This window comes from Oryzias latipes, chromosome 22 (assembly GCF_053564925.1).
Source record: "Oryzias latipes strain Hd-rR chromosome 22, Olatipes_Hd-rR_3.1".
Classification (NCBI taxonomy): Eukaryota; Metazoa; Chordata; class Actinopteri; order Beloniformes; family Adrianichthyidae; genus Oryzias; species Oryzias latipes.
Window position 1 is genome coordinate 19,006,439 of NC_136258.1, and position 26,999 is coordinate 19,033,437.

The 26,999-nt window shown below is 38.4% G+C and overlaps 1 protein-coding gene across 2 annotated transcripts in view; it reads right to left on the reverse strand.

Moving 5' to 3' along the window:
* Nucleotides 1–26,999, reverse strand: part of asap2a (ArfGAP with SH3 domain, ankyrin repeat and PH domain 2a) — a 63,392-nt gene that overhangs the window by 10,979 nt on the left and 25,414 nt on the right. For both annotated transcript variants that reach the window (XM_078940333.1, XM_023951827.2), the window contains exons 3-16: nucleotides 21,371–21,516; nucleotides 19,968–20,042; nucleotides 9,697–9,746; nucleotides 7,716–7,845; nucleotides 7,397–7,482; nucleotides 7,230–7,305; nucleotides 7,063–7,149; nucleotides 5,401–5,504; nucleotides 5,081–5,150; nucleotides 4,260–4,347; nucleotides 3,974–4,022; nucleotides 3,371–3,537; nucleotides 1,676–1,809; nucleotides 1,111–1,205 (exon numbers count right to left, since the gene is read on the reverse strand). In XM_078940333.1, coding sequence (XP_078796459.1) covers nucleotides 1,111–1,205; nucleotides 1,676–1,809; nucleotides 3,371–3,537; nucleotides 3,974–4,022; nucleotides 4,260–4,347; nucleotides 5,081–5,150; nucleotides 5,401–5,504; nucleotides 7,063–7,149; nucleotides 7,230–7,305; nucleotides 7,397–7,482; nucleotides 7,716–7,845; nucleotides 9,697–9,746; nucleotides 19,968–20,042; nucleotides 21,371–21,516 — 1,357 coding nt within the window. The remainder of the gene's footprint in view (nucleotides 1–1,110; nucleotides 1,206–1,675; nucleotides 1,810–3,370; nucleotides 3,538–3,973; nucleotides 4,023–4,259; nucleotides 4,348–5,080; nucleotides 5,151–5,400; nucleotides 5,505–7,062; nucleotides 7,150–7,229; nucleotides 7,306–7,396; nucleotides 7,483–7,715; nucleotides 7,846–9,696; nucleotides 9,747–19,967; nucleotides 20,043–21,370; nucleotides 21,517–26,999) is intronic.

Below are 26,999 nucleotides of genomic sequence, written 5' to 3' on the forward strand. Positions count from 1 at the left end.
TCATCTATATTTTTTCCAACAATTAAAGATGTTTTAAGGCTGTAAAGCTCCTCAATACACACCTAATACACTTTTCTCAGACTGACACACTTTTCTCTCTCATTTTAAATCTTAAAATGCAACCTTTGTAGAAAAATATGTCCAGTATTAAATAACTAAACCAACGATCTGAACATCTATGTAGATTTGGCAAATTGCACGTATTCTGGGCAGGAGACATGGCACAGATTGATTGACAATGGTTTACAGTCAACCAGGAGGTAAAATTGCACTGCAAAAAAAAAAAAAAAAGGCACAATCACAAAAAGTGACCTGCAAAATAGTGAGGGACCACTGCAATAAAATGAATGAGTCCATGAAAATGTCTCGATAAAGGGTCTAGAATAGAGCTGTGACTATGTGGGATTTTTGATCACCGCAGAGATGAACCAGCAGGGGGCGCAGTGTCGCCATTAAGCCTGACACCCATGAAGAACGCGGGGCAGGAGGCTCCGCCTTTGTTTATACAGACACGTAACGTTGCACTGCACAAAATAGTTCTCAAACAAAACATGTAGTGATATTCATTGAACAGTGCGCGTTCATGTTTGGTGTTACAGAGGGAAGGAGAACAGTAACAACGCCCCCCCCCCTCAACACAAAATCCTCCGGCGTCGCACACTCACCAACGCACAGAGCTTGTAATGGAAATGAATACGATGGAAATTATTAATTAGAACGCGGTAAATATGTCGTATTTCCTCGCGAAGCCTACTCTTGTAGAACGAGGATGTGTGTTTGCTGCTGAAACCGCACGCGTGTGTGGGTAAGTAGTGTGAGCGCGCCGCGTGCAGCGTAGAGGGAGTGAGAGGCGCTGCGCAGGTAGTGAAGGAGAACACTAATAAAAGGTTTCCCCCAGAAACCCTTGAAGTCTGAACACAGGACTAGCAGAAAAAGTAAATTATCAGCCAAGATGAATGTGTTTAATGTGTGTATTATATGCACCATGTGCAGACTTTTCACATAAAAAAAGTGCGGTGATGCGGTTATCGTCACACCCCTAGTCTAGAAGGTTAGGTTTTCATCTAGAATGGAGTCAGAGAAAGAGGAATAGTGTTGTGGGCTGCTTACATGTCACTGGCTGGGTTGGGTTTCATCACATTTTCGGCACTTAAGCGGGCCTCCATAATTTCGTTAAAGCCCGCATTCCCCACATTCTTGGCCAGCTGTGAAGAACACAAGCGGTTCATTTCCCTGATAAATCATTCTCTCTGCTGCAACAATTAATTCTGAAGTCATTGGTGGAGGTTAACAGCCTCAAGCGGGAAGCAGCGGTCATGTCTGAAAGCGGTGGTTGTGGCCGGAGGCTTTTAATTCCACATTTGAAATATTTGCACTAAAAGGTGATTTAAAAAAAACAATAAACTGAAAATCAACTTAAGGAAAAAATTGTCATCTGATCTTTCTTGTCAGTTCTCGCAACTTTACCTCCGCACCAACAGTTGCACCGCAACTCAGAGGCAAATTTCTAAGAAACTATTGCCGTTCTGCAGAAACTATGTCTTAGAAAACAACACAGGATTTTTTTGGGCTAAAAACGGCATGATCATTATTATAAGACAACTGGGAACCTTTAACAATAGATTAAAAATGTTAGGCGTGGGTCTTTAAAGACAACAGGCTGGATGGGATTTACCAAGAGCTCTGAGGTGCTGAGGACATCCAGCGTGAGCGACTGGATCCGAGAGTAGTGCACCCCCAGCTCCCTGTGGATCCCCGAACATTCAATGCAGGTGAGGATGCCCAGGTTGGTGGAGAGCCATGTGGGGTCTGGGAAAAAGACGAGGGCAGATCGTGAGCAAGACGGTTCATGTAGACCAGGGGTGTCAAACTCATTTTCACTGAGGGCCACATCAGCATAGTGGCTGTCCTCAAAGGGCCAGATATAACTTATACATGTAACTAAATGTAATGAAAAATAAATGTAACTACTCCTTAATCTTAAATAACTCATTATTTATTTATTATAACTTTTTAAAGTGACAATTACATTTGCATAGAAAACATTTGTTTGCTTGTTACTCTAGCATAAATCCTTTGAAATTTTGTCCACTTATTAAAATCCACGATCAAACTGTCCAAGTGAATAAAGAAAAATAAGATAAAACCTAGCTGCAAAGAACATTTATTACACGTGTAACATTTTACAAAAAAAGGCTTGCAACCAACTGATGGTTTGACGACAACAATTTGTCTGCATACACACATAAGAGCTGCAAACACTGAATAATTACAACTGCAGCTACACATAGATAATATGTAACCAACTAAAAAAAAATATTTTAAGAAATTAAAAACTAAAATAACAAGGTGGGCCACATTTGGGCCCCGGGCTCTGAGTTTGACACATGTGATGTGGGAGGAGAACTAATATTTGTGCGTCTATAAGAAAAGCTGGATCCTCAAACATTTGACAGTTAAGGTCAAAACACAAATTGTATTCACTATTTTTGAATTCCAGGCATCAAATTAAAAACAAAACAAGCAAAACACGAAAGGATCTCCCACATCTGTTCTCTATACACTTTTCCGAGTGTAATAGCAATGACCGTGAGCAAAGACCCATGAATAAACATGATTTGACTGTGTCCTCATGGGAACTCTGCCATCCTGACTCAATGTGCACGCCCCCCCTCCCCCCCCCTAATTTTACAAATATATTTGGGATGCAGTGTGAAAACAGCAGCGTTTTAATGAACCTCAAGGACTCAATCTGTCAGTGCGTTTAATAAAAACAGGATAAAACTGGATATAAGATAACCAACTTAGCCATAAAGACTGAAGTGTAATCCTATTCTTTCAGATCTTTAACATTTATTTCCGTTAAATGTACACTTTAAAAAATGAAGATGTTGACTTTTTAAAGCATTTAATCATGTTTGGACACAGATTAGAAAATCTTTTATTAGGCATTTTCTCCATAGATTTTAGAGCAAATAGTAACGGAAGATACCAGGAAATCCTGACTTTGTTTTTGTCCAGCAAAGTTTCATGATGCGTTTGAGGCTGATCTTGAGTTAGAAATTAAACACTAAAGAGTATAAAAATATATTCTTTAAGAAAGATCTCTGTGGGAACTGTGAGAAGTCATCAACCTGCTGTCGTTGCATCATGTGTAAAGGATTCTGCATGGACCCGTTTCTGCTGCAGAGCCCAGCTTTACTCGTCACTCAGTTTTGAACGTATACATGCCAACACGTATCTATTCCTTATCCTTTCATAAAATCCTTTGCGGGAGCTCTTTTTCTGTTGGTGAAGCGTCTCCAATCTTTAAAAAAATGTAGATCAATAAACATAGAAAGCTTTTATCAAGTAAATATTTGTTGCTCACTGGGCGCTCCGCAGTCACAGCACAAGTTGTTCCCCGTCATCCTCTTGACTTCTGCCAGAATCGCTTTGGTGAGCTCCTGCACTATGTTGTTCTCCCCGACGTGTTGGTCCCCTTTGAAGGCCTGGTTCAAGGCCTCCTCCTTACTGTTCTGAAGCACGGAGATCCAGCTGCAGGACAGAAGTTACGCTTCAGTCACATGCACACGTATGGGGGTTGACCCGAACGGGTGCTGCAGGTTTTTTGGGTTGTCCAGGAGGGTCATAGAGAGGAGTGGCCACATCTTAAGAGGAGTCTTGCATTCCCATGGAAGTATCCGTAAGGCTAATGTAAGATACAGGCACTTATGACGCAAATAGATAATTTGTCTTTTAATAGTATTAAAAGGGCTGAAAGAATCCTGGCCCTCACACATTTTCACTTCACCCAATCTGGCCCTCTTTGCAAAAAGTTTGGACAGCCCTGCTGTAGGCAGGTAGAAATAAAGTGAGAAGAACAGAGTCAGTCATTCCAAAGGCTTTCAGGTGAGCTACAGCAACAGTGTTAAAGTTGGTTTAAGTGGTAAACAGGATGCATTGAAACTGACATGAAGGAAGGAAGACTTACATCTGACAGTCCTGGTCATCCTCAGCCTGAAAGTGATATGTTCTGTCATCTATGAAAAAAACAAAATTAAACATTTAGTATCCTGCGGTCTACTTTGTAAATTGTTTTACCATTTTAAAGCTCTAATTTTTTTTTCAATTTTTTTAATTTGTTTTTCATTTGATTGGCTCCATTAACCTTTTCTCTTAGCATTAAAACATCATAAAAGGTTTAAAACTTCAGTTTTATTGAGTTTTTAAATTCTAAATGAGAAACGTTCTTGGTTGAAAGCATCGACTGAACTTACGTGATATGAGGTCGAAGCTTCGCTTTTCCTCAGGGTTGTGTTTCACCTGGCAGGTGAGCAGGTTGAGTTTAGCAGGTGGTCGGTTTGCCTGTGGGAGATTAAAACAGCGTGTGTGAGGAGAAATACAAACTTTGAATCGAACCAAAAGGTCACGAATCGTTTGGTGCGACCGACCAGTGAGACAAAGCAAATCGCTACTAAAGCAGAATGCTTAAGTGTAGATCAGCTGTAACCAGCTTTCTCCTGTTTTCACCGTTAGCAACTGTAGCGTAAAAATTAGTAAGTAAGAAGGATGGGACTGAACTTTTCTGAGATTCTAGGCAGTTTTTCAGGCACAAAGCAGAATGTTTTTTTTTATGACTGTTAAAGAATGTATTTCGATAATGGTGCAGAAAATAAGGGATTGGTTATTGATCATTAAAGTTATTTGTCAATTACCAAAGGTAACTTCATTACTTTGTAATGCAACCCTGATGATGGAGGTCAAATGTTTTCTGTAGGTCTTCACCAGGTTTCTGCACACTCTAGCTGCTATTTTTGGTCCATTGTCCCATCAGATCTTCTCAAGAGATGTGATGTTTTGGGGTTGTAAAAGAGCAAAACTTTAATTCCTTTCACAGATTCTCTACTGGATTCAGGTCTAGAGACCGATGAGGCCACTTCAAAACCTAAGCAGATTTTGCTAAAGCCTTTTCACTCCTTTGTTGCCCAGGGATGTGTTTAGAATCATTGTCAAGCTGGAAAACAGGATTTCCTCCACGCTTTTTAAAATGTTTTTGTCTTGTCCACAAAATGAACACACAGCAGAATTGTTTTCTTACTGTGCCGTGTGAGATGGTGAGGTATCCATTCTTTGTGGCGCACTTTCTTTTCTGCCACACCTTCCTTAACCTGCCGCAAACAGAGGAAGGAGACGGGCATTAAACTCAGAGGTATGGAGAAAGTCTTATTTTGCTCATGTTTTTTTCTTTTATTTTCACCAAGATCCTTCTGGAAACAGTAAAATAAAATGTTAAAAACACAAATGTAAAGCAATTTCTGAACTGCAAAATGAAGACAGATGTTTCACAAATTCAACTAAGAAAATTTGGAGTTCATTTTTGTGCAGATTCTTTGAAGCGGCTCTGTTTTAGAAGCTCACCCATCACTTTTCTTAAAGAGGAAGCCACTGCGCTCAGTGCCGTGCTCCTTGTTTCCCTGGGGCTGGTGCAGACTGTAGGTGGTGCTCTGACGAACCTGGGAGTCCTGGAGAAACGGGTGAAAACAATCAAATGATAATCAAGTAAGAGAAAGAAAGGTTTTTTTTCAGCTTAGATCTAAATATATATATATCTATTGAATTGCAAAATGTTTCTGGAATGATTTTGTGCAAAGCATGAAGGTAATAAAAAAGTTTCAAAATAAAATGCACACTAGGTCTGATTTCTCATTCATGTGTCTACGCCTGAATAAAATCATGCAGAATAATTACAAAATAATAAGCATCACATGAAAAACCACCAAGTGCAACACATTTAATGTTAACAAAAATTGTCATTCATGTTTTTCCAATGTTTTTATTATTTATTTTTTACCTAATCGCCACCAAACCTTTATTAATTCATGCTTTTTGGTTCACAGGGATTTCTACATACTGCTTTTAACCAGTGCAAATATTTATTAATTACAAGTCGTTCTTTTTTAATTTCTACATTAAAAGGCATGTAGCAGGATCCAAAACTACAGATAAACTTCAGAGGTTTTTATTATTCCCCATTTAGAAACATTCTGCAGCCAAAATCTGCAGTCAGAGTTTTTTTGTTTTTCTTTTTGGGTCTTTTTCTTTTTATCCACTCCTGCCAGAATTCGGGGCGGTGCTGTACGTAGTTTTATCATCTACGTCTGCTTCTCATCTTCAGCTGTTTCACAGACAGACCAACCTGTCCTGATTTAACCCAGCAGTAAAAAAGTTACTGCAAAAATCATGCCACTACGCGCTTAACTTTTATAAACTCGTGATTTAAATGTCAATTTCCACATATTTGTTGCTGAATCTGGCAAAAACAAATCCCAAATGTTATATTTTCCTGAATTAGGAGAACACAAAGACTGATGACTTAATGACTTTTAGCAGAGGATGATTGTCAAAGACCTCAGAAAAAAGCTTTTATAAGCAGAATAATAAACCACATCAAATCAAATCAAATCCAATCATGAAATATTCTGCTGGATAGCATGTGTAAATAATGAATAATTGTAAAAATAAAAATGCTTTTGTTAATCAAGGCTGCAAACTATGTTAATAAAAGAAATGCTAAATGAAACACAATCAATGTAAATTAAAACAGAAGATAAAAAAGGAACAACAGATGGAAAACAGCAAGATTCAGGGAAAAGTTTTTCAAGAGATCCACTTACTCTCCTGGACTTGTTTTATAAAATGCAGTGGCAGCAAAGAGAGAAGGAAACCGTCTTCAGATAAGTACAACACATGGAAGATTTTTCTTTTTGGTTTTTACTTTGGTGTAAATAAAGTAAAAGTTCTTCATTAATGCCATTAACTCCGGAGAACACAGGTGATCAAATGTGGCTGCTGTTTTTATAAACGGTTTTATTTTGGTTGTGTTCTATGCTTTTACACGGTTAATTGCTGCTACCCAAAACGAACAGACAAAAATAAATTGTCCAATTACTTTAAAGGGCAGAAGAAAAATGTTCTTGGGTTTTCCAGGGTTACTGACACAAGCAGAAAGAGATTGCAATCTGATTGGAGTAAACACACAGCCTTGTTCTTTGTCAATGGCAGGTCTGAGGACTGTTGTACCTCCTTCTGCTCCACCTGCAGAGCTGACTTGAGGACGTCTCGTAACTGAGTTAGCTGCTTCCTCTCCTCATCCTGGACTTGCTTGATCTAAAAATTAAAAATAGAAAAAGGACAAAAAAGTGCAATTCTGCCAGAAAGAAAAAAAAAACCTTAAATGCTGGTTTTACCGATTGCAAATCAGTGGATAGTTTCTCCATAGAAGGTTTCAGGTTGTCCACAGCTTTTAATCCATCCTGAAAAAAACTGGATTAAAAAAAAGAAAAGAAAAACACTTAGGTGGCTTTCAAAAACCTGAATAAACCTCTTAAACTACCATTTAATCTGTGCGTCTTACTTGCACTGAGCGTAGAAGTACTTAATGAGGTTCTGCAGCAAGTCCACCCCCTTCTTGATTTTGATCTCGTTAACTTTGAGGAGATACTGTAAACAGATTGGAGTGGAGTGTTCAGGTCAGGTTCAGTCAGAGGCAGAACGTTTCATATCTGCTCTCTCACATGCTTCATTTATCCTCTCTTCAAGGCAAAAAAATACTTCCCTTTCAAAGTAAAACATTAAACGTGTAAAAAAAAACACATTCAATGAAAATGTGAACAAGCAAATATGCAAAATTCTCCGTCTGAAGCTATGAATGTTGGGTTGTTTTGGAGTCTGACCTCACACATCTGCAGCTGGAAGAATCTTCTCTCTTTCTCCATCTCCTCTGCAATTTCTGCTCCACTGATTTCTGTCCGGATCATCCCGTGTTGTCTGGCGTGCTCCTTCTTCTCCTTCTCAATCTTGGTGCTAAAAAAAAGCATACAGTCTTCCTGTATTAACAAATGGACTATACCATTGCTCGACCTAGCACAGAAATGAATAAAAAAGTCAAAGTAAGCTGTTCCTGCTTTATAATATTTACCACATTAACCAAATATTTAGTTTTATTCTTTCTAAAGAGGCATCTGCTTTTTATTTCCTTAAAAGAATAAATAAAACTTAAAATAAAATTGAGGGAGCCACCACCAGAAGAACAACTCTTAAACTAAACAACAACATGGATGCTGTTTTCCAAATGAGCGCCTGCAGCTTTTATTTATCCAGTGATTGTTTAAGGACGCTAAAGAGGAGGCAGATGTGATGCACATGGTTGAAACATGTTTTCTTTTATCAAAAACACAAACTTCTACCATACAAATACACACATTTTCTTACGTCTTCTTGTGCATTTCCTGCACTTTGCTTTAAATCTTAAAACAAACTTTAAATCATAAACCAATAAATGGAAATAGTGTTTTTTTTTATAAAGTATGGGGTTTGTTGTTCTGTTTTAACAGAACTATAATCATCCAATTGATAAAAACCTGACAGAAACAGTAACATGACACATTAATGATCATTTTCACTGCTCGTTTGGGAATTAAAACAGTGCGATCCCATTAAAACCATTGGATTTTAAGCAGCTGAGGTTAAGTTTGCATCCAAATCAAGAAAAAAAAATGTCTTTAATACAATTATTTACATGTGTTTTAGTTTTACGCAGACACCTTTCACACAAACAAAAACACACCCGATGAAAAATTAGAAAAAGCACAATTTCATCAAAGAAAAGCTTTACATTCTGTGAGGAAGAAAAGGAAAACGTGTCAATATCTAAACAAGATAAAACTCCTAAAAAGGTCATTTCTACATCCTTTACAAAAATAAAATAGCTTTTCAGGTGGGACATTTTGACTGTTGTAAATAGAAAAACAGTAAATACATTTTTCTATGACTTCAATCTTCTGTAATATATTTCTGCAATTCACAAAGGGGAAAAAATAGACTTATTTTTTTTTAAAGTATATTTTATGTCATGTTGAGTGCATGTAAAGTTACATTAACACAAAAACTACAGAAATATTGTTTGTATTTGATGCAGATCCAGTGGAAAACCTCGTCATAAACCTGTCTGCTGGTTTAAGTCCACTTGCTAAACCGGGTTTCACAGACTCCACTACTCAAACATGAATCTTCATTCCTGACAGCGTTTCAACATCATCAGAGCTAACAAGGTCTAACGGAGGGACAAATCTCAGCCATGCTGCCCATCTGTGAGTCTGACACTGATGAGGCAGAGGATAGCTTTATTTAAAATGAGGTGAGCAGCCAAAAACTGCAGTAACTAATTATTTTAAATTTATTTTTAAACTTTAAATTTATATTCTTAAAGAAATCCATTGGTTGGATGAGCAGCGTTTCAATGCAGGGGTCAAGAAACAGGACATTTTGGAGTCAAAAAGTCGTAGTTTGGCTATAGTTGCACCGCTCAGACCTCAAAGTCTGCACTGCAGCTGTACAGTCCGGAGAAGAAAATGAGATCTTTAGACAAAACATGGACTCTCTGAATGCACAAAGGTAAAAAAGGACAGAGAAAGTGGAGAGTCAGCAAAAAAGAGGAAAGATGACCGTGAGGACGTGTTCACAGAAATCACTGGGGGAGATTTTAGAAGGTGGTGCTGCAAATAGAGAACAGCAGAAACAGCAAATTCTCTGTTCATTAGAAACAAGCTCCAATGTCAGAGAACATAAATAGAATTCCGAATGGTTACTTCAAGGGTTTTATGCAACAAAGTTGAAAGATTTGAGAAATAAAAACAAGAGGCTGTCATAGCTTACACTTTTGTTTCGTAGTCCTTCCAGGATTTGTCAAAAGGCTTTTTCAGGTCCTGCAAAACAAAGACAAAAATATTCAGAGTTACACCTAAAAAAAGTCAAAAATAAAAAATAACTAACACTATTATTTCTGCTATATTCAACGGGCTGAAAAACTATTTGAGATGTTTAACGTGGATGAATAAAAGTGCACTTAAATACAGCAACTAGAAGTTTTCAGGTTTTGATGGTCGGGATCTATTGCTTAAAAACTTTTTTTTAATTCTAAATATCGAGTGCTACTTTTATCTGTGGGATGAGTCGCTTCACACATGCAGAATAGTCATACATGAAGCAAAAATGGAAGTTTTTCAGGAAATGGAAGGTTCAGGGAAACCGTTTCCCTGAATTCTAAATGAGTAATGACAGTGACCCTTCAACAGAGAGTATGACTGTCTACAGATGGATGACGGGTGACCCGGGATGTTTGAAAATGTTTTGTTTGAATGATTCGACTCCGGTTATTATAGATATATGAGATGTAAGAGTAGTGGGTCCAGATTTTGGACTTAAATGCAGCTTCTCAGATCAAATACTTGAATCAAAGTTTTGCCAAGAACAGAATAGTGTGTTCTGAGCATTCATTACTCACACTGTGGGACAATAAGGCCATGTCAAAATAATGTCACATGGGTTTGAATGTACGTTTCCCAACATTTTGGGTCTTTTTTTAGTCATTAAAACATTCTTGTTTGCAGCTTTCATAACACTATATCATTAAGTCAGGTAAGGTCCTAAGTGATCCACATGTTTTTATGTTAAAGTTGAGTCATAGTCTCACTACTACCATCTATTGAGCTATTTTAAAATCGTTCTGTGTTTTTTTTAATTATGATTATGCCATTTTTAGTCAAAACCATGAAACCTGTGTTGTTTTCTAGGACATAGTTTCTGCGGAGTGGCAGGAGTTCATTGTAAATTCATCTCGCAGTTGTGGGCAGGACTGTTGGCGCTGAGTGAACCCGCCTCTACTTCCCACCATCCGTCTGTTTACATGCTCTCCTGCTAACTTACAGCCCCTCACACCCCCAACCTAACATTTCCGGCGAAAGAAAATTGGTGAACTATATTGGAGCCACCCAGACGTACAGTTTTGAGCCAGACAGCAGCTCGGACGAGGAAAACAAAGACGTACATGGATCTATTTGTCTGCAAATGGATCCAACAGATTGGGGCAGAGCAGTGAGCTTGTGGCTAGCAGTTATAAATTCTACGTCAAAGCTATAAGCTTTTCACAACAGCCTTTTTTCGTCTACTCCTGATGAACAAGGGTTTGAATGAAGAAATACTTAGAAAACCAATTTTAAGCTTAAATTTCTTGATATATGTTCTCCGTCAGGAAAATAAAAGGCCACAAGGACATGTTAAAAACACCAAATGACACCATTTCTTTTTCAAGGTGGGTCTTTAAAATCTTTCTTGGAACATTTCGGTTGAACGAGCCATCCATTTGCAGGAATGTGGTTGACCCATCTGGAGGAAACAAATGTAGACTGAATCCTGCACCACCACTCAGACAGATGAAATCACAGACTAGTGGTAAAACATTTCAAGATAGAAGACTAAGTCCAGTTGCCATGACTCAACTTCCATAAGACAAAAAAAACACATATTACTAGGGGGTTTAAAAAGTCAACCTTTGGACCAAAAAGCTTTAAAAACATTTTTGTATTTGGAGTTCATTAAAATAAAAAGTTTTAGTTTGTCAACTTAGATTTGACTGAGAAATTTGACTATGAGAAGACTGATATAGGTGTTGAGCGCCACCTTGATGATTCTCCGTCTCATTTCAAAACCTAAGAGTGACCAAAGTCAAGGAGCATTTCCTCTTCACTCAGCAAGCTACAGATGCAAAGACCACCAGACGACGATTAACAACAAATAAAAAGTGACATTTGAAGAGAGAAGCTACGAAGAGGGAGCTGCAGGTCAGCTAAGATGATTAGTGGGAGAGAATGATGAGGGGCAAAGAGAGGACGAAACGGCAACAGTGGCTAAAAATAGCAGACAAAGGCATTGCCGGCAGGGAAGGTAGAACACAAAACATGAGGCGAAACACTTTCCCAAAGAGCAGCAAACTCTCGGCGCCCAGCTTCATTATCCAACTGACTCCAGGGACAAAAAGACTTAAAAACTTCAACGGGCAACTATAAAAGGTGCGACATGGTCGATGCTGTCCAGTGTGACTGCATTTTTGGAGGAGAGACTTCAAATAAAAACGAAATCTTGCACAAAATAATCAAAGTTTACCGTAGTTTTCCTGTCAACTTAATTTGGGTAAAAAAACTGAGCTACACGAGCAAAGGTAATGCCTTGAATTGAAGCAGTCACTCATTTCTTGATTATTTATCACCAGCTGTGCCGACCTGACATTAAAAAAAGCTTAAAAAGTAACTGATGGTGCACATCTACATGGAAGAAAATGTAAAATTAAATAAATAAAGGCAAATACCTTTTGCGGACCAATACATTTCTCAGACCCGCCAATCCTGGTTTGAATCTTTTGGATGTTTTTATTCTTTTCTGCTCTAAGAAGCTCATATATTTTTTTTACTTTGTTTTGTAAAGTTCTTTGGTTCCTTTACTGAGCCCGTGTCCTGACATTAAAAAATTTAAATACATCTCGTTCCCACAGATTAATATCTTGTTCAAACAAAATAATATTCCGTTCCCAAGAAATACTATACCGTTCCCTAGAAATAATTTATTTGTGCGAACGAAATAATTGTTCACGTCATAAGTCATTCATTAAACACGGATATGCTCTCCATCCGGCCGCAAAAACTGCTTTCAGCGGTAACTTCCGTGTCTCTGTGACCCACATACGTTCAAGAAAGGAAAAAGAAAAACAATAGTGATCGATTTATTATCGTCTCAATGAATAAAACAAAAATATAAGATTTAGGATGCCCAAGCTTGCCGTCTCCCCACACTGTAGCGATTCTCCGGACATAACACCTACCTCCGCCGCAGAGCTCTTTAGCTTGTCTTGCCGGCATTCGGGCACCTGGCTGGCTGGTGCGGTATGGGATATTGTAGTTTAGGGTCGAATAGAAATAATAATATTTAGGACTTGTCTTTTATTAACATAATCTTTAGCAGTCACTTTACATCTGAAGGCTAGTAGGCTACATGCTACCAAGCCCATCATTTACCTGTTATTCACGTCATAAGGCATTCATAAACACGGATGTGAGCAATATTTGGAATTTACAGCAGATACCTTCACATTTCCGTCTGTGTGTGTCTCATTACATTGCATTGAAGACACGGAGGATGTTTAGAGATCAAATTTATTTATTTTAAAAAGCACAAAAGCATCGGTTATCATGTTTTCATGTCTGGGTTCATTCAAATCCTGGTACGCTCTCCGCCATCCTGCTGCAAAAGTCGCTTTCTGCCGCTACTTCCGTGTCTCTGTGACCCACATTCGTTCAATAGGGGGAAAATAAAAACAAGAATGATCGATCTATTATTGTCTCAATGAGAATCAGAAAAATATCATAAGATCTAGGATGCCAAGCTGACTGGTTTGCCTACCGGACTTACTTAGCTTCTAGCTTCATAAACACGGATGTGAGCAATAGTTGAATTTACAGCAGATACCTTCACATTTCTGTCTGTGTGTGCCTTATTACATTGCATTGAAGATACGGAGGATGTTTAGAGTTCAGATTTATTTATTTTAAAAAGCTCTACAAAAGCATCATACTTGTTAGCAGTCACTTTACATCCGAAGGCTAGAAGGAAACATGCTACGTGTCCCATCGTGCATCACGTTTTCCCCATAATGCATCTCGACCAATCGCTGTGTCCATATGACTGTAGTGTAACAAGACAAATGATTGGCTTTGTCCGGTAGGCGAAGCAGCAACCAGTGTTTATGAATGACTTGTGACGTAAATAACTACTTCGTTCGCACGAATTAATTAATGCGTGGGAACGGAATATTATTTTGTGGGAACAAGATACTATTTCGTTAAAGGGAACTAAATAGTATTTCGTGGGAACGGAATATTATCTTGTGGGAACGGAATATTATTTCGTGCGAACAAGATATTAATTTGTGGGAACAAGATAATCTGTGGGAACGAGATATATTTTAGTTTTTTTAATGTCAGGACACGGGCTCCGTAGTTCCTTGACAGGCACTTTTAAATGAAATGGAATATTACTATATAGACCCTAATGGACACAAGCTTTTTTATCCTGGCAGCCACCCAACCAGACTGTATTTGTGGAGTCATCTTTCTAAAAAGAACTTGTCAGCACAAATGTGGTCCATAAAACTGCACCGTTGGACATCTAGAACCATGTTCTGTGGACAGACCTTGTTTTTGTCCACAATGAGAAGTTTTCATAATTCAGTAAGTATTATGAAAACTGAGTATTAAGTTGATCACTGCAAAAAAATGTATTCCCCGTTTTTCAAACCGTAAGGCACATTAGAATATATAGTCAGATAACTTGAAATAACTACAATTAATGTTTAGAGGGGCAGGCAATTGGTCAGATGAGTTGATGGGAAGTTCTATGGTGACCTATGTTTTTATTAATCTTCTCCCTTTTTTTTTGTAGTAGGCAGCCTTTGCAGAGACTTCGACATGACAGATAAGTAAACGCTTATTTTACAATAACTTTTAAAGTTGTTAAGTTACAACAAATTCAAAACAATACACGCAGTACATTTCATTCTGCCAGGCTCCTGACTACAGTCCCCATGTCGCTCCAACATCCCATCAAACAGTGCGGTTTTGTAGTTTATTAAATTCGCACTAAAACTTTTTGATAGATTTTCAGGTCAGTAAGCACAACCAAAGGTCAAGGGCAATGGATAACAAGGGTTGATTTCTGAGAAAATCCAAGGATATTAAGTGTTTTAAACGTTTTGGTCCAAAAGTACGGTTTTTGTGTGGTATAATTGGACACATTTACCAATTTAAACACAGTGGGGATGATTTGGGCATGCCCTCGTCCAGTCATTGTGTTGTCTACAAACTCTTTAGAGAGGAGAAAGCCCTTTAAGGTAAAAATTGGGGTACATACAATACTTACAGACAGCAAAAACACCTCTTCAACTCATGTAACATGGCAATACACAGCCAGGAAAACAGCAGTAATCTAGCATTTAAGCCAACAGGTGAATGTATGTAAATATAAATAAAATTAATTTAATATGATCGAAATGTATAAATTAATAAAGATGTTAGTGCCCTTGACCTAGGTTGCTTCCTTCCCTGGTCTTTAAGAGATTCTGCTCGTTTTTTGGCTCTTCCTGCCTGTTAAGATAATTCTATCAACTGAAACCTGCAATCAATACAGACATTATAAGTGCATATATTATCTTTTGAAATGTAGGGATATATTACCCTCTTTGTAGCTTTATATCTGTTGAATAGTAGGGCTGGGTATGTCTGCCAATACCCTAAAACTCAACACAAACTTTTCTTGGTAAAATTAAGAATGCTTGTATTTAAAGAAATAAAGTAGCTTTACGTTTTGCAACTATACCACAAATTAGCTTTAAAGGACAACCAACAAATGTATTTGACAAACCAGTTACATCTTTTTTCAATCAAACCTTGTTGATGGTTAAAAAAATTGTTTTATTAAAACAATTTTTTTAACCATCAACAAGGTTTGATGGTTAAACAGATTTCTTCATACTTATAGCCTCCAACTGCACTATTGCTACATCTGACTGGTTTTGTTTCTAAAATATCCATGCCAAAGGCTCATTTTCCTTTCTGGTAGACACATACCTGAACAGCACCAATTTTGGTCTTTCGCTGTTATTCTTAGTATTTAAACAAAGGCAGTCTTCTTGCAATAGAGAAGAACCTTCAAGGGACGCGCAGTTTGTTCCGTGTTCTGTCATCAAAGTCACCAATTTGTTTGAACCTCTTGTGTAATGGACATCTACGCTTTGCTGTTTATGTCTTTCTTCTCCTGAAAAGACTTTAATTGATCGCCACATTCTAGAAAGCATTTCAAATGTTCAGTCGTTTGTGATTGAAAAGGAGGTAAGTCAACTTACTCATTAACTTCTTGTTCCACAACTATTGTGCCAATTCTGTCTTTTTTTCCCCCTATTTACCAATGTGTTTCAGCTAATGAGAAAGGCCAAAGATTTAAGACCAGGTTCTATCTATAATCTCTGACCGTACTTTAGACTCTTTATGACCCGCTGAACCTCAATGAAGCAGAGCACAATTCAGCTTGTGCTCCCTTTTCAAATACATTAGTCCACATAGTTTCCTGCTCCCCTCTGAAAAATAAACAGTGCATTCCACGTCAGATATCCAGACAGTGCCTGAACAGAGATGAGTCAATATGACTCATTGTGGGCTAGAAAAACAGACTGGTCAAACACAGGGGATGCAAGCATGATATTACGATAGTGTCTACTCTGGAAGCTACAGTTACAAAAGGTTTGGATGGACTTTTTTTTCATCCACGAGGGAAGTTTAAATACTACCCTACCATGAAACTCTACATCCGAGTTTTTTTTTGTGTAGCACCAAGGTAAACCTTCACCAACATCAAAAAGCTGACTACTGGCTACAAATTAAACTAATTTACTTTTGGTATGAAAACACCACCCGTGGCTAAAGGATCAAAAGGCCTCATGAGGGGGGAGAAGCGGATCCAGGTTGCTAGGCGAAGGCACTATATTACAGAGGCATTTTGGCCGTCTCCATTAGGGTTAGTTTACTGCGGTCGATGCCAAATATTAACACGTACTGAACAAACAATGGCATCCATAAAGTCTTTCGGTCAGGAATTGATGTTTGTAAAACACTTGAAAATATTTGTTGACCGATTCATTTCTTTTATGCTTTAAAGTCATAAACACAATGTGGTGTTGTGCCCCTAATTTATAAAATGTGTTTAAGCACTTTCCCAAAGTCAATATGGAAAAGTAAACTATTTTTTATTACATTTATCTCAAACTTTACTTTTAAAATAGTAATTTTAGGACTTGTATTTTAGGGATTCCTTCTACACTGACATTCTTGCCTAACCCAGTGTGGATTACCTGAATCAGGTGTGTCCACCCCACTAGTAACTACAAGTGCGGGGATAGTTTGAAAAATGGCAGCCTTAGAGGCCCCATCTTTTGTGTATTTGTAAACATGAATCTTTGATTGCAAGACTTAATCTTTTGGTTTTTACCGCGGCGGTAAATGTGTGCTGAAGCCGATTTAGCTTCATGTGCTAGCAGTTAATGTTAAAGAAGTGATTGGGTTCTAATGATCTACAATTCTGATGATCTGACTTGCTAACTTGGGATTTGGGCTGAAACTATAAAGCACGTTTTTGACATTTATAGTCTTAGTCTCAAAAGTGTCGCGTCAAACCCAAATGAATGGGAGAAAATTTTCTGACATCCTATCCAAAAGATCCCAATAGAGTTTGCTTTGAAAAATAGTCTCCAATGGGAAGACCCAGGCTAAAAATATTTCTGCTTCAGCTAAAGAGTAACTACGTAATAAGTTTATAAGTTCCTCTGGAAATTTCTGAGAGTAAAATGTGACAGAAAAGATAACACTTTAAATAATTATGCACTTTTACATATATTGCAGAAGTGACAAAAGCAACATAAAAAGCAGATTTATTTAACAAGGCAGATACACTGAAATAAGTGGTGCAACAAATCCTTTTAACAACGATTTGATATTTGTGGTTGCCGATTCGATTCACTTACAATTTTGGTTCATTTTGAACGATCTGATTCAATTTAATTCACTGACCTAAAATTGATCCAGAGTGTGACTCAGAGATAAATACCTGGGTCCTGAACAGTGCAGGTGAAGTTTTCCAGATTTCTTGTATTTCTTGTAGTGTAAATATAAATATGTGTACAAACAAGTAAACAAGAATCAATGGCAAAGCCATTCACATTTTAGTTTCCTAAAGTTCATCCCACAACAAAATAATACAAAGGGAACATTATTAGAACACACTGTGCAGTCACATGTCTTTGCAAAATTCAAAGTGTTTCCACACATCATCTACAGAAAAAACTTGGGTTTTACAGTTTTATTGGACTAAATTGAGAAAAAATTTTTTTGGACCATTGGAATATTGTAAGCAAAAGCAATTTATGTATTTGCAAAAAAAAAAAAAAAGCATTCAAGAGTTTGAACATTTGATCCTGAAAGAAAATCCTCTGTCTGTTAACCCTAAAGGAATTCTGATGCTTTAACAGAATTATGAACAGTTCAAACACACAAGAAAAAATGTTATCCAATATTTATATGGTGATCACCTGTCAGCTAAACTTATAAATAACTATTGACTTCAAGCAACTTGGTATTTTACGCACCTGGCCATCAGTTTTTTAAGCTTCAATGGGGTTTTATTTGGAAATTGTGGTCTCTCAGTCTTATCATTGAAATTTGACTCTACAGACGTCAAATGTTCATCCATAACCATAGAAACCCGTTAATTAGATTTACTGTTACCAGTCTATACTTCCTATGACACATGAAGGGAGTGAAGGCTCACGATAACGGCAGCAGAAAAGGAAGATGAGAGTTCGAAGAGAGAGATAAGGGAAAGCCCGTGGGGCTTTGGAGCTGAGCAGGTTCTGAAAGGTCAGAAGGGATGTGGAGGATGGCGACAGCCAATCATTGTCATCCACAGTTTCTACAATCTCTAAAAATGAAACTTCAATTCCTCAGATAAGTCAGTCTACCAGCAGTGGCATTTGCATTTTAATGGTGTGTGAAGGACAACATATCCAGCAGCTCATTAAGTCAACGCCAGTTGGGTAATAAGAATCAGCTGAGGGCTAATGAGGAATAAGTGGGAAAGCATTACAGATGTGACTCTCTTCCACATGTCAGAGCAGAGCACGTGGCAGGTGGGAACAAGACCACAGCCGGTACAGCAGTCAAGGAGAGGGAAGGAAGAAGCTGTGGCGTTAGATGACAAAGGCAGGAAATAGCAGACGAGAAAAGCAGATAGCGGGTGATATTTAAAAAAAAAAAAAAAAAAAAAAAGCATCAAATAGGGTAGCAGAATGGAAAAAAAGGACAGTGGAAAGGTGGAAACAAAAAGCAAAAAGTCATGGTAAAGATTCAGATAAACTTTGATTAACTTCTTTGTTGCAAGTTAATCATGTGGCAGTCACTAAAAAAACAATACAAAAAGCTTCAACTTCAACAGTTCCAAAACTATTTCTCGAAATGTCACCCTTAATATTAGCTTTGTTAGGATCCAACCAGCAACTTACAATAAGCAGAAATAAGCGTCTTTACAAAACCTTTAGGTATCCACAAATCTTAAGCCTTAGTCACATCTACCCATATGGGGTTTGACCCATGCAGGTTTCTGGGTTGTGGAGGGTCGTTGGGCAAATTACACACATTTATGACATATGGTGCCCTTATGCCACACACTAGTCATTAGTAAAGTGCGTGTACCGGCTCCTTAATGTTCGCGTGTGATTGCTGTACCAACGGGGCGTGCAACTTATAAGTGCCTGTAGGACGCCCACAAAAACTATGCTCTGGTTGTCTAATTTCTAATAGTCTGGCTGCAAGCTAGAAGCCTGCAATTGTCAATTGAACAGTACTAACGGGCTCCTTGCACAATTCGCAGGGATTCTGGGGGGCCCTTACTTACCCTTGAGTGGTTAAGTGGTCTCTATGATCTGTCTCTTACAGCATGCCAGTAGACAAAAATATGCATGAACATTTTCACTCTATGGGCTCAATGAGCAGTCAACGACCTTGATATTTCAAGGAAGGAGGGTCTAAGGACAGGGATTCCTAGTTTAGCTTAGTCTGTTTAGTTTAGTTTAGCAATTACCCATTACATTTTATGACTGATTTCGTATTCTTATACAATTACCAATATGAAACACATTGATACGACTATTGTTGTACTATTGGGCTATATCAATAAAATTGTACTGAATTGAATGACTACATGCCTCGTACAGGTTTGCCCATATCTAGCAGTTGTGACAAAGGTTTAACCTACTTAAAAAGTAACTTAAACATCTGTTTAAATGGAGATAAATCCACAGGAGGAAAAGTTACAGCTGCATGTTGGCCTTTCATTATCATGACATTCAAAATCTGCCTTTTTTCACTGAGACTATAGGAGTTGGAGGAGGTACTGATCAAACATTAAAGCTCAAAAACTGATGTTTCCCCCCCCCACTAATGAAACATTTTTTGTTCAGTGCAGCAACATAAGACCATGACGGTTGGAGGTCTCACCCCTTTGACTCCCTTCAGGTCTCCTTTCAGCAAGCTGTCCAGAGGAAACGTGATGATGTTGTTCATGTTTTGGAACTGGAACAGAAAAAAAAAAGAAGTCACATCAAAGGATTTAGTGCTTTAGAAAATTGTACTTCCATTTCTGCGGTGTTTTGTGTCCTCCAGAAAAAACAGATCAGAAGTCAGATTATTTGGGTTCATAAGAGAAATGGGAGTTCTAGTGAGTTGGAAAACTAAAACAATAAACGCAAAGCTCAGACTCACCAGAGCCTGTATCGATTTGATTCACGATTTTTTCGATTCTTTTGATTCCTGCGATTCGACTGAATTTTGAATTTACACAGACATGTTTATATAGAAATACATTAATACCGGTAATCTATATATGTTTTGAAGATATTCATATTAATCTGATACAGTTCACATACTGGAAATATATTGATGATAAATCAATGAGATTGTTAACACCATACAAAGTTACATGGCTTCTCAAAATGGAGAAGCTCCAACAAAATGTCCAGATCATAATGTTCTGCTTCTCCTGGAGGCCGTTTCAGTTTGGCCACTCGGTGAAGCTTGCGCTAGCATTACACTTTGTTCGAAAAGATTTGAGCAAAAAAGACAACAAATAATTACTTTAAAAACATTTTTCCTTAAGAGTTTGGAAAATTTATGCTTGTGAGTATATAAAGCTGTGCATTTAGTCAACATTGTATGTTTAGGTCGACCAACCGTTAGCATTAGCCGCCCTATGGGAAATTCCATTATACGTTAGCATCAAGCCAGCAGGCTTTGGCCTTACTGCTGTTATGAGTCAGGTCACTGGAAAAGGAAAGGCATAAAGATCGACCTCTACTTTTATGGATCGATTATTGGTTTGTTAAGCTTGGATCGACTCAGATTGTTTAATCGATTTTATCAACCCAACCCTAATTACTTATTCCTTTTTAAAATAAACAAGAATTGAGATTTTTTTTTTAAATTCCCCATTTAGTTTACAAATCAGCCAGAATCTGAAGCTCATATTTCTTAGATAAGGTGACAAGTCCAAAACAAATAAAAATAAAATAAAAAATAATCACATTTTCCTTATATATGTGCAATATAATAAAATATTCATGGAGTGACAGATTTCAATAATTCAGATTTTAATGAACAAAAACAAACAAACAAAACAATCCGATAGGCTACTGAAATATTGGGCACCGCTTTAGGAGAACTGGAGACGCTTCTTTGGGGCTTTTAACTCCAGCTGGACTCGGTATGTGCTTAGACTTGTGTGTCTTCAGGAATACACAGGGTGACTCAGGGGGATAGATGATTAGTGAGAGCGTGGAAATCCCTCTTTGTCCGGGGGGAATTCAGTTTGCCCCGTTGGAACCCCCCCCCCCCTGCAAACTCACAAGGTTTTTGAACAGCGCAGTGAGCTCCTTGGTGAAGACGGAGAACTTGAGGAAGGCCGAGCCCAGGTCGGGATCGTCTCTGCAGACGCAGTTCTCTCCAAACTTCTCCAGGGCCTGGGTGTACTGCTCCTCGTTTTCTACGTGGGCTGAAAAAAAAAAAAAACACACGTGCACAACAGATTGTGAATGCAGCAATACTCTTCGCTCCAGAATCTTCCTCCCCGTTTCCTCTATTTTCCCCACAATGAATCAGAAGGCTTTAACTCTCTAAATTACGCGTCTGCAGACCTTTGAGAGGGTCCTCATCAAACTAACACAAATGACTGCCCAACTTGCAAATAATGTGTTCCTGCCATCTATATTTTCCTCGTTTTACACCCCCAGTCTGAAAAAACTCAGACACAACAAACTAAACAATGACTCATATTCTTTGAATGTACTTAAATGGTGTCTTTAACATGTTCATTTGGCATTTTTCTGCTAATGGAGGACATTTATAAAGAAATTGAAGCTCAATATTGTATTGCTGAGTATTTCTTTACGGAAATCCTTCTGAATCAAGAGCAGATTTAAAAATTGTGTTTGTAAAAGCTTGTAACTGTGATGTAGAGGCTAAATCAACAGCAAATCTAATGAACTACTGCTGCTCTGCAGATAAATTATGTTTTTTGTTATTTTAGCTAAAAATGGCATCATCATAGTTTTAAAAAAAACTGGGAACGCTTTTACAATAGAACAAAAGAAGATCAGAGTTGGACGCTAAACATTTATTTGATTTATTTTTCTTCTTTTTTTGTTGTCAATATATAAATCCCCTAACCTTCATTGTATTCCAAATGAGTCTAAAACTACCACCAGCTCAGAACTGGCTGTTTGCAGTTCATTGGCTTTAAACACACAACAGGCATAAGATAACAGCCAATGCCAGAGGGGCAGCGGTGGAGCACCATGGGACTGCTGCCATGACAACACTGATTTTGGAGGGGCAGGATGGCTCTCAAAAAGGAAAAGGACTTCAGGAAAAATGTAAACGTAAAAATGATTATTAAAACTTAAAATCAAAGAAGTAACGTAAAACTGACATTTGAAGCCCTAACATGACTCAGCTTTTCAGATGGCAAACAGGGATGAAAGGCAGCTGCTGTGCAGAAATCTGGAGAGGAAGCTCAATAAGCTCATGTCTCAGCCACAGAGATATCCATCGTGTTATTAAAGGGCACAAGCCGAAAGCCTTTGAATCACAATCTGCAAGCACTCTTAAATGAGACAGATCTCATTTAAGCCACAAAAAACACTTGATTCAAAAAGTGAACGGGGGGGGGGGGGTGTCCTGACAGTAAAACCATTGGGGAGAACTCATCCTCAAAAGGAACCAAGACCCTACACCTGGCCATACATGATTTTCATCGGATAAATCACTTGACTGATTGCTTTAATGTGAATGTTTAAAAGGAATCCCAGTTAAAAGAGCCGCGCACATATGTGATAAACTTCAGAGACTGGCTTAAAGCCAACCAGGCGGTGGTCTGTTCTTGATCTAGAAGTGGCACACCAGAGCTCTACAGTTCAAGAGCTGACACAGCACAAACCCCCCCACAAGACTGCCAGAGTACACGTGTAATTGTTGTAACTTGATCCAACACATCACACGTGGGAGCTGCAGTACAGGCCCCAGTGAAGCTCAGACGGATCTGTGCGCAGTGCTGAGTAAGCGTGGCAGGAAGTTAAAGGACTGAGCTGGCATGTTCTGGGTTTATAGAGACAAACCGAACTTCATGTTGAATCACATTCTGCAACGGTCTCTTAATGGCTCCCTTTAAAAAAAAAAGAAATCTTATGAATGAGGCAAAACTTGAACTACAAAGCTTTTCTCAGCTACAAAATTAAAGTTCCAAACAGTATTATATGGAAAGGGAGCTTCACGACTGTTTTTAGACTGAACACATTTGGTTCTCTGAAAGTGAACCAGAGTTTGTTTCCCCCGATAAGCCGGAGAAAATTTTCAGTGTGAATACACCCAAGCGAACCCTGGTCCGGGACCAGGAACTGCTCTCGGGCCCATCTTTTGAGGTAGTCTTAGTTATTTTCCAATTGGACTGAGCTTCTGTCCGCCCTGACATTCCTCGGTCAGAATATACCGGTAATGCGTTCCAGGAGGGGAACAACTGAACCAAAACAGCCACCATTTTCCTCATGTGACGTAAACAAAGTAGGAAAGAAGCAAAAGATGAGGCACGGACAAATGCAAAGCAACGATTGTTGTGTTAGAAAAAAGGGTCCCAACTGTTCACTTGTCAGAACATTCATTTCTAACGTCGCTGAAAATACTTTCTTGCTTGCTTTTCTGTGTCTCATTATGCGGCATGCGTCCAGTGCTGCAGTGACGTCATCCTGAAAGCTACCTTGCAGTTCCTTACAAACTCTCTAAAATAATGCCATAACACCACAGCGACGAGACACAGCAACTTATTGAAATGTGATCTTAGGAATTAAGACTCATCCAAACCATTTTTAACTTAATACAAATTGCTTCTCGCTGTTTTCCCCAACAACCTATATGTCCTAAAAACTTTTCAGTGTACCTTCTTAGCCGTCTTCTTGCCTGTACCTGCCCTGCAGCATGTCTCCACTGGACCAAAAAAACAAATCAAAAGTGTTGAGCCTGTCGTTGGTAAAGACATTCAAAATTTGTGAGCGAAATATAAAGCTTGAATGAACTAAAAGTGCAGGACTTCCATAATTCCGGTCACTAGTTGCTTAGCCCCGCCCTCATATGTCCTGACCAATGACCTATGTTGAAGCATGGTCTGTATCACGCCGCCAGGATTCTGACTATGTTAGCCGTAATGTTCCAACGATAAACAAAGGATGCGGCTTCGTTTATCACTGTACATGAGAACCCCTCCCATTCCAAACAGGAAGTAGTAGGGCGGCTGTAGTGCAGCGGTAGGGCAGTCGACCTCTGATAGGAATATATATATATATATATATATATAGATATATTGCAAATTCAATTCACACCATTCCCACCCATGTGTCAAAGTGTGCTTAGGCAAGACACCAAGCCCCACATAGCCTCTGGAGGTTAAAGGTTGGTGCCAGTGTTTGGCAGTGGAGCCGGCATCAGTGTGTGGATGGGATTGTGGCTGTACGCGCTTTGAAGAAGTGTGTTGGCCCTTTGAGGAAGGTAGAAAAGCACTACACATTGAAATACTGACTCGGACCAATTACTGATCACTGACATCGTCTGGCTCCAACATGGTGGCTTTTGTACCCCAAAAAAATGGTGACTGAACTGACTTCATTTTAGTTTGAGCCAGAAGTAAGCCATTCTCTATGGATGACATGACACTCATTCTGTCCAGTTCTCAAGGGACGGCCCTACTGTCCTCACTAAGCTACAAGACTGTACTGACTGCTTACAGTATGGAGAGAAATTAGACTCAGTCGGATTTGTGCGTGCGTAATTCTTGATTTGTGCGTAAATTAGGATTTGTGTATGCATATTCTTGCTTTGTGCGTACGTAAATTAGGATTTGTGCATAAATTTGGATTTGTGCGTGATTTGTTACTCACATAATACGTTTTGTAGAAGTTAAAAAAATATAAAATGAAAAAAATACAAAATGCAATTTACGTATGCACAAATTAAGATTACAACAGCTTGAAACTACTTACACACAAACATCTTTAAAAAACACGCACAAATCCCTTGTTACGCACACACAAAGCCAAAGTTACGCACGGATCTACCGTGAGACTGTTTTCACGTCTCACAAATTCGTCCGTAAGTGCTGCGTTTAAATACCAGTGGAATGCTCGGTCATTAGAATTTTCCTATCAGCCTTCCCTTCTAAACGTATTTCCTTCAGTGGGTGTAGCAGGCCTTTAAAAAACTTTGAAAGGAAAATAAAAATTATTATCTGAGAATATGACGTTCACTTTTAAACGCTAATATATATATTGAAAGTATATTATTCTCAGAGACACAGAATTGATATAAAATGCGTAACAGGAACGACCAGTAGGAGGCACTGTTTTTTTCTTCCGGAAAATCAAAGGCAGTCAGACAGAGAGTCACGGGAAGAATGGCGGCCCATCTCGGTGGTCAGCGCCCCGAAGTAAGTAGCCTCTATGTTCAACACTAACATCTACTGTCTTCATGTATTGATTGAGTCATTGTCTGGATGCGTTTGGAAGGGAAGGCTGATAGGAAAATTCTAATGACCGAGCATTCCACTGGTATTTAAACGCAGCACTTACGGACGAATTTGTGAGACGTGAAAACAGTCTCACGGTAGATCCGTGCGTAACTTTGGTTTCGTGTGTGCGTAACAAGGGATTTGTGCGTGTTTTTTAAAGATGTGTGTGTGTAAGTAGTTTCAAGCTGTTGTAATCTTAATTTGTGCATACGTAAATTGCATTTTGTATTTTTTTCATTTTATATTTTTTTAACTTCTACAAAACGTATTATGTGAGTAACAAATCACGCACAAATCCAAATTTATGCACAAATCCTAATTTACGTACGCACAAAGCAAGAATATGCATACACAAATCCTAATTTACGCACAAATCAAGAATTACGCACGCACAAATCCGACTGAGTCTAATTTCTCTCCATATTACAGAAACTCAATGTTAGGACAGAAAAAGACATCGTCTGCTTATGCCAACTGTATCTTATCTCTTGACATTCATGCCAATGAAAACAGGACAAAAAAAACTTCTGCTGCAGATTTGTTTTTCAGCTTCTTCCCACATTTTTCTGACACACACATTGCAAACATGGTTTAATCATCAGACAGCAGGCTGGCCTCGGCTTCCGTCTCACACGCCTCTGGAGTGGTCTGCTGACGCTCACCAACACAATGTTTGACCTCAGATTAGTCTTCTGTTTCTCCAAAAAACCTTGCAATAAGAAAAAAACCAAAAACAACACGGGACTCGATGTCCACTTAACAATATGACCGCTGTAAGAGAAAACAGTAGAAAAGCAAAGAAAAGATAAAGAAATCCATCATGAGCCAAAAAAAATCTCCACTAAACAAACAATAAAAGTGGCTGAAGGATTACGCCTGGTGTTCTTTTTTCCAACATCTCAAATAATAAACCAACAACAGTGGGATGAAATGACTGAGAGACAACAGGATTGACGCTCTGGCTCAACATTTAAGGCAACATCCATAATATTTTGATTGACAGCTTAAATCACGACACAAATATCTACTAAATGGTCAACCGGTTGAACTAGTCAATATGAGAGTCAAAGCCAAAGTTGGGTTTTAGACTAATTTCTTCTCTTTGGTAGATTTCACGTCAACAAGTGTTGACCTGCTCAGTGAGAAGCTTTACTTTGTCTAAAAGCTTCCAGAAAAACTCATCTTTGCGCACATAATAAAATGTATTTATTTATAAGACCCAGAAGTTACACATTACACCGATTTTAAAATCGCTGCATTGGCTCCCTGTGCGTTTTAGGATTGATTTTAAAATTCTTTTAATGGTTTATAAGTGTTTTTATGGTCTTGGGCCTTCTTATTTGAATGATATTCTTTTAAAATATGAGCCCTCGCGGACCCTGAGGTCCTCCGGTGCTGGCCTCTTAGTTGTTCCTAAAGTGAGGACC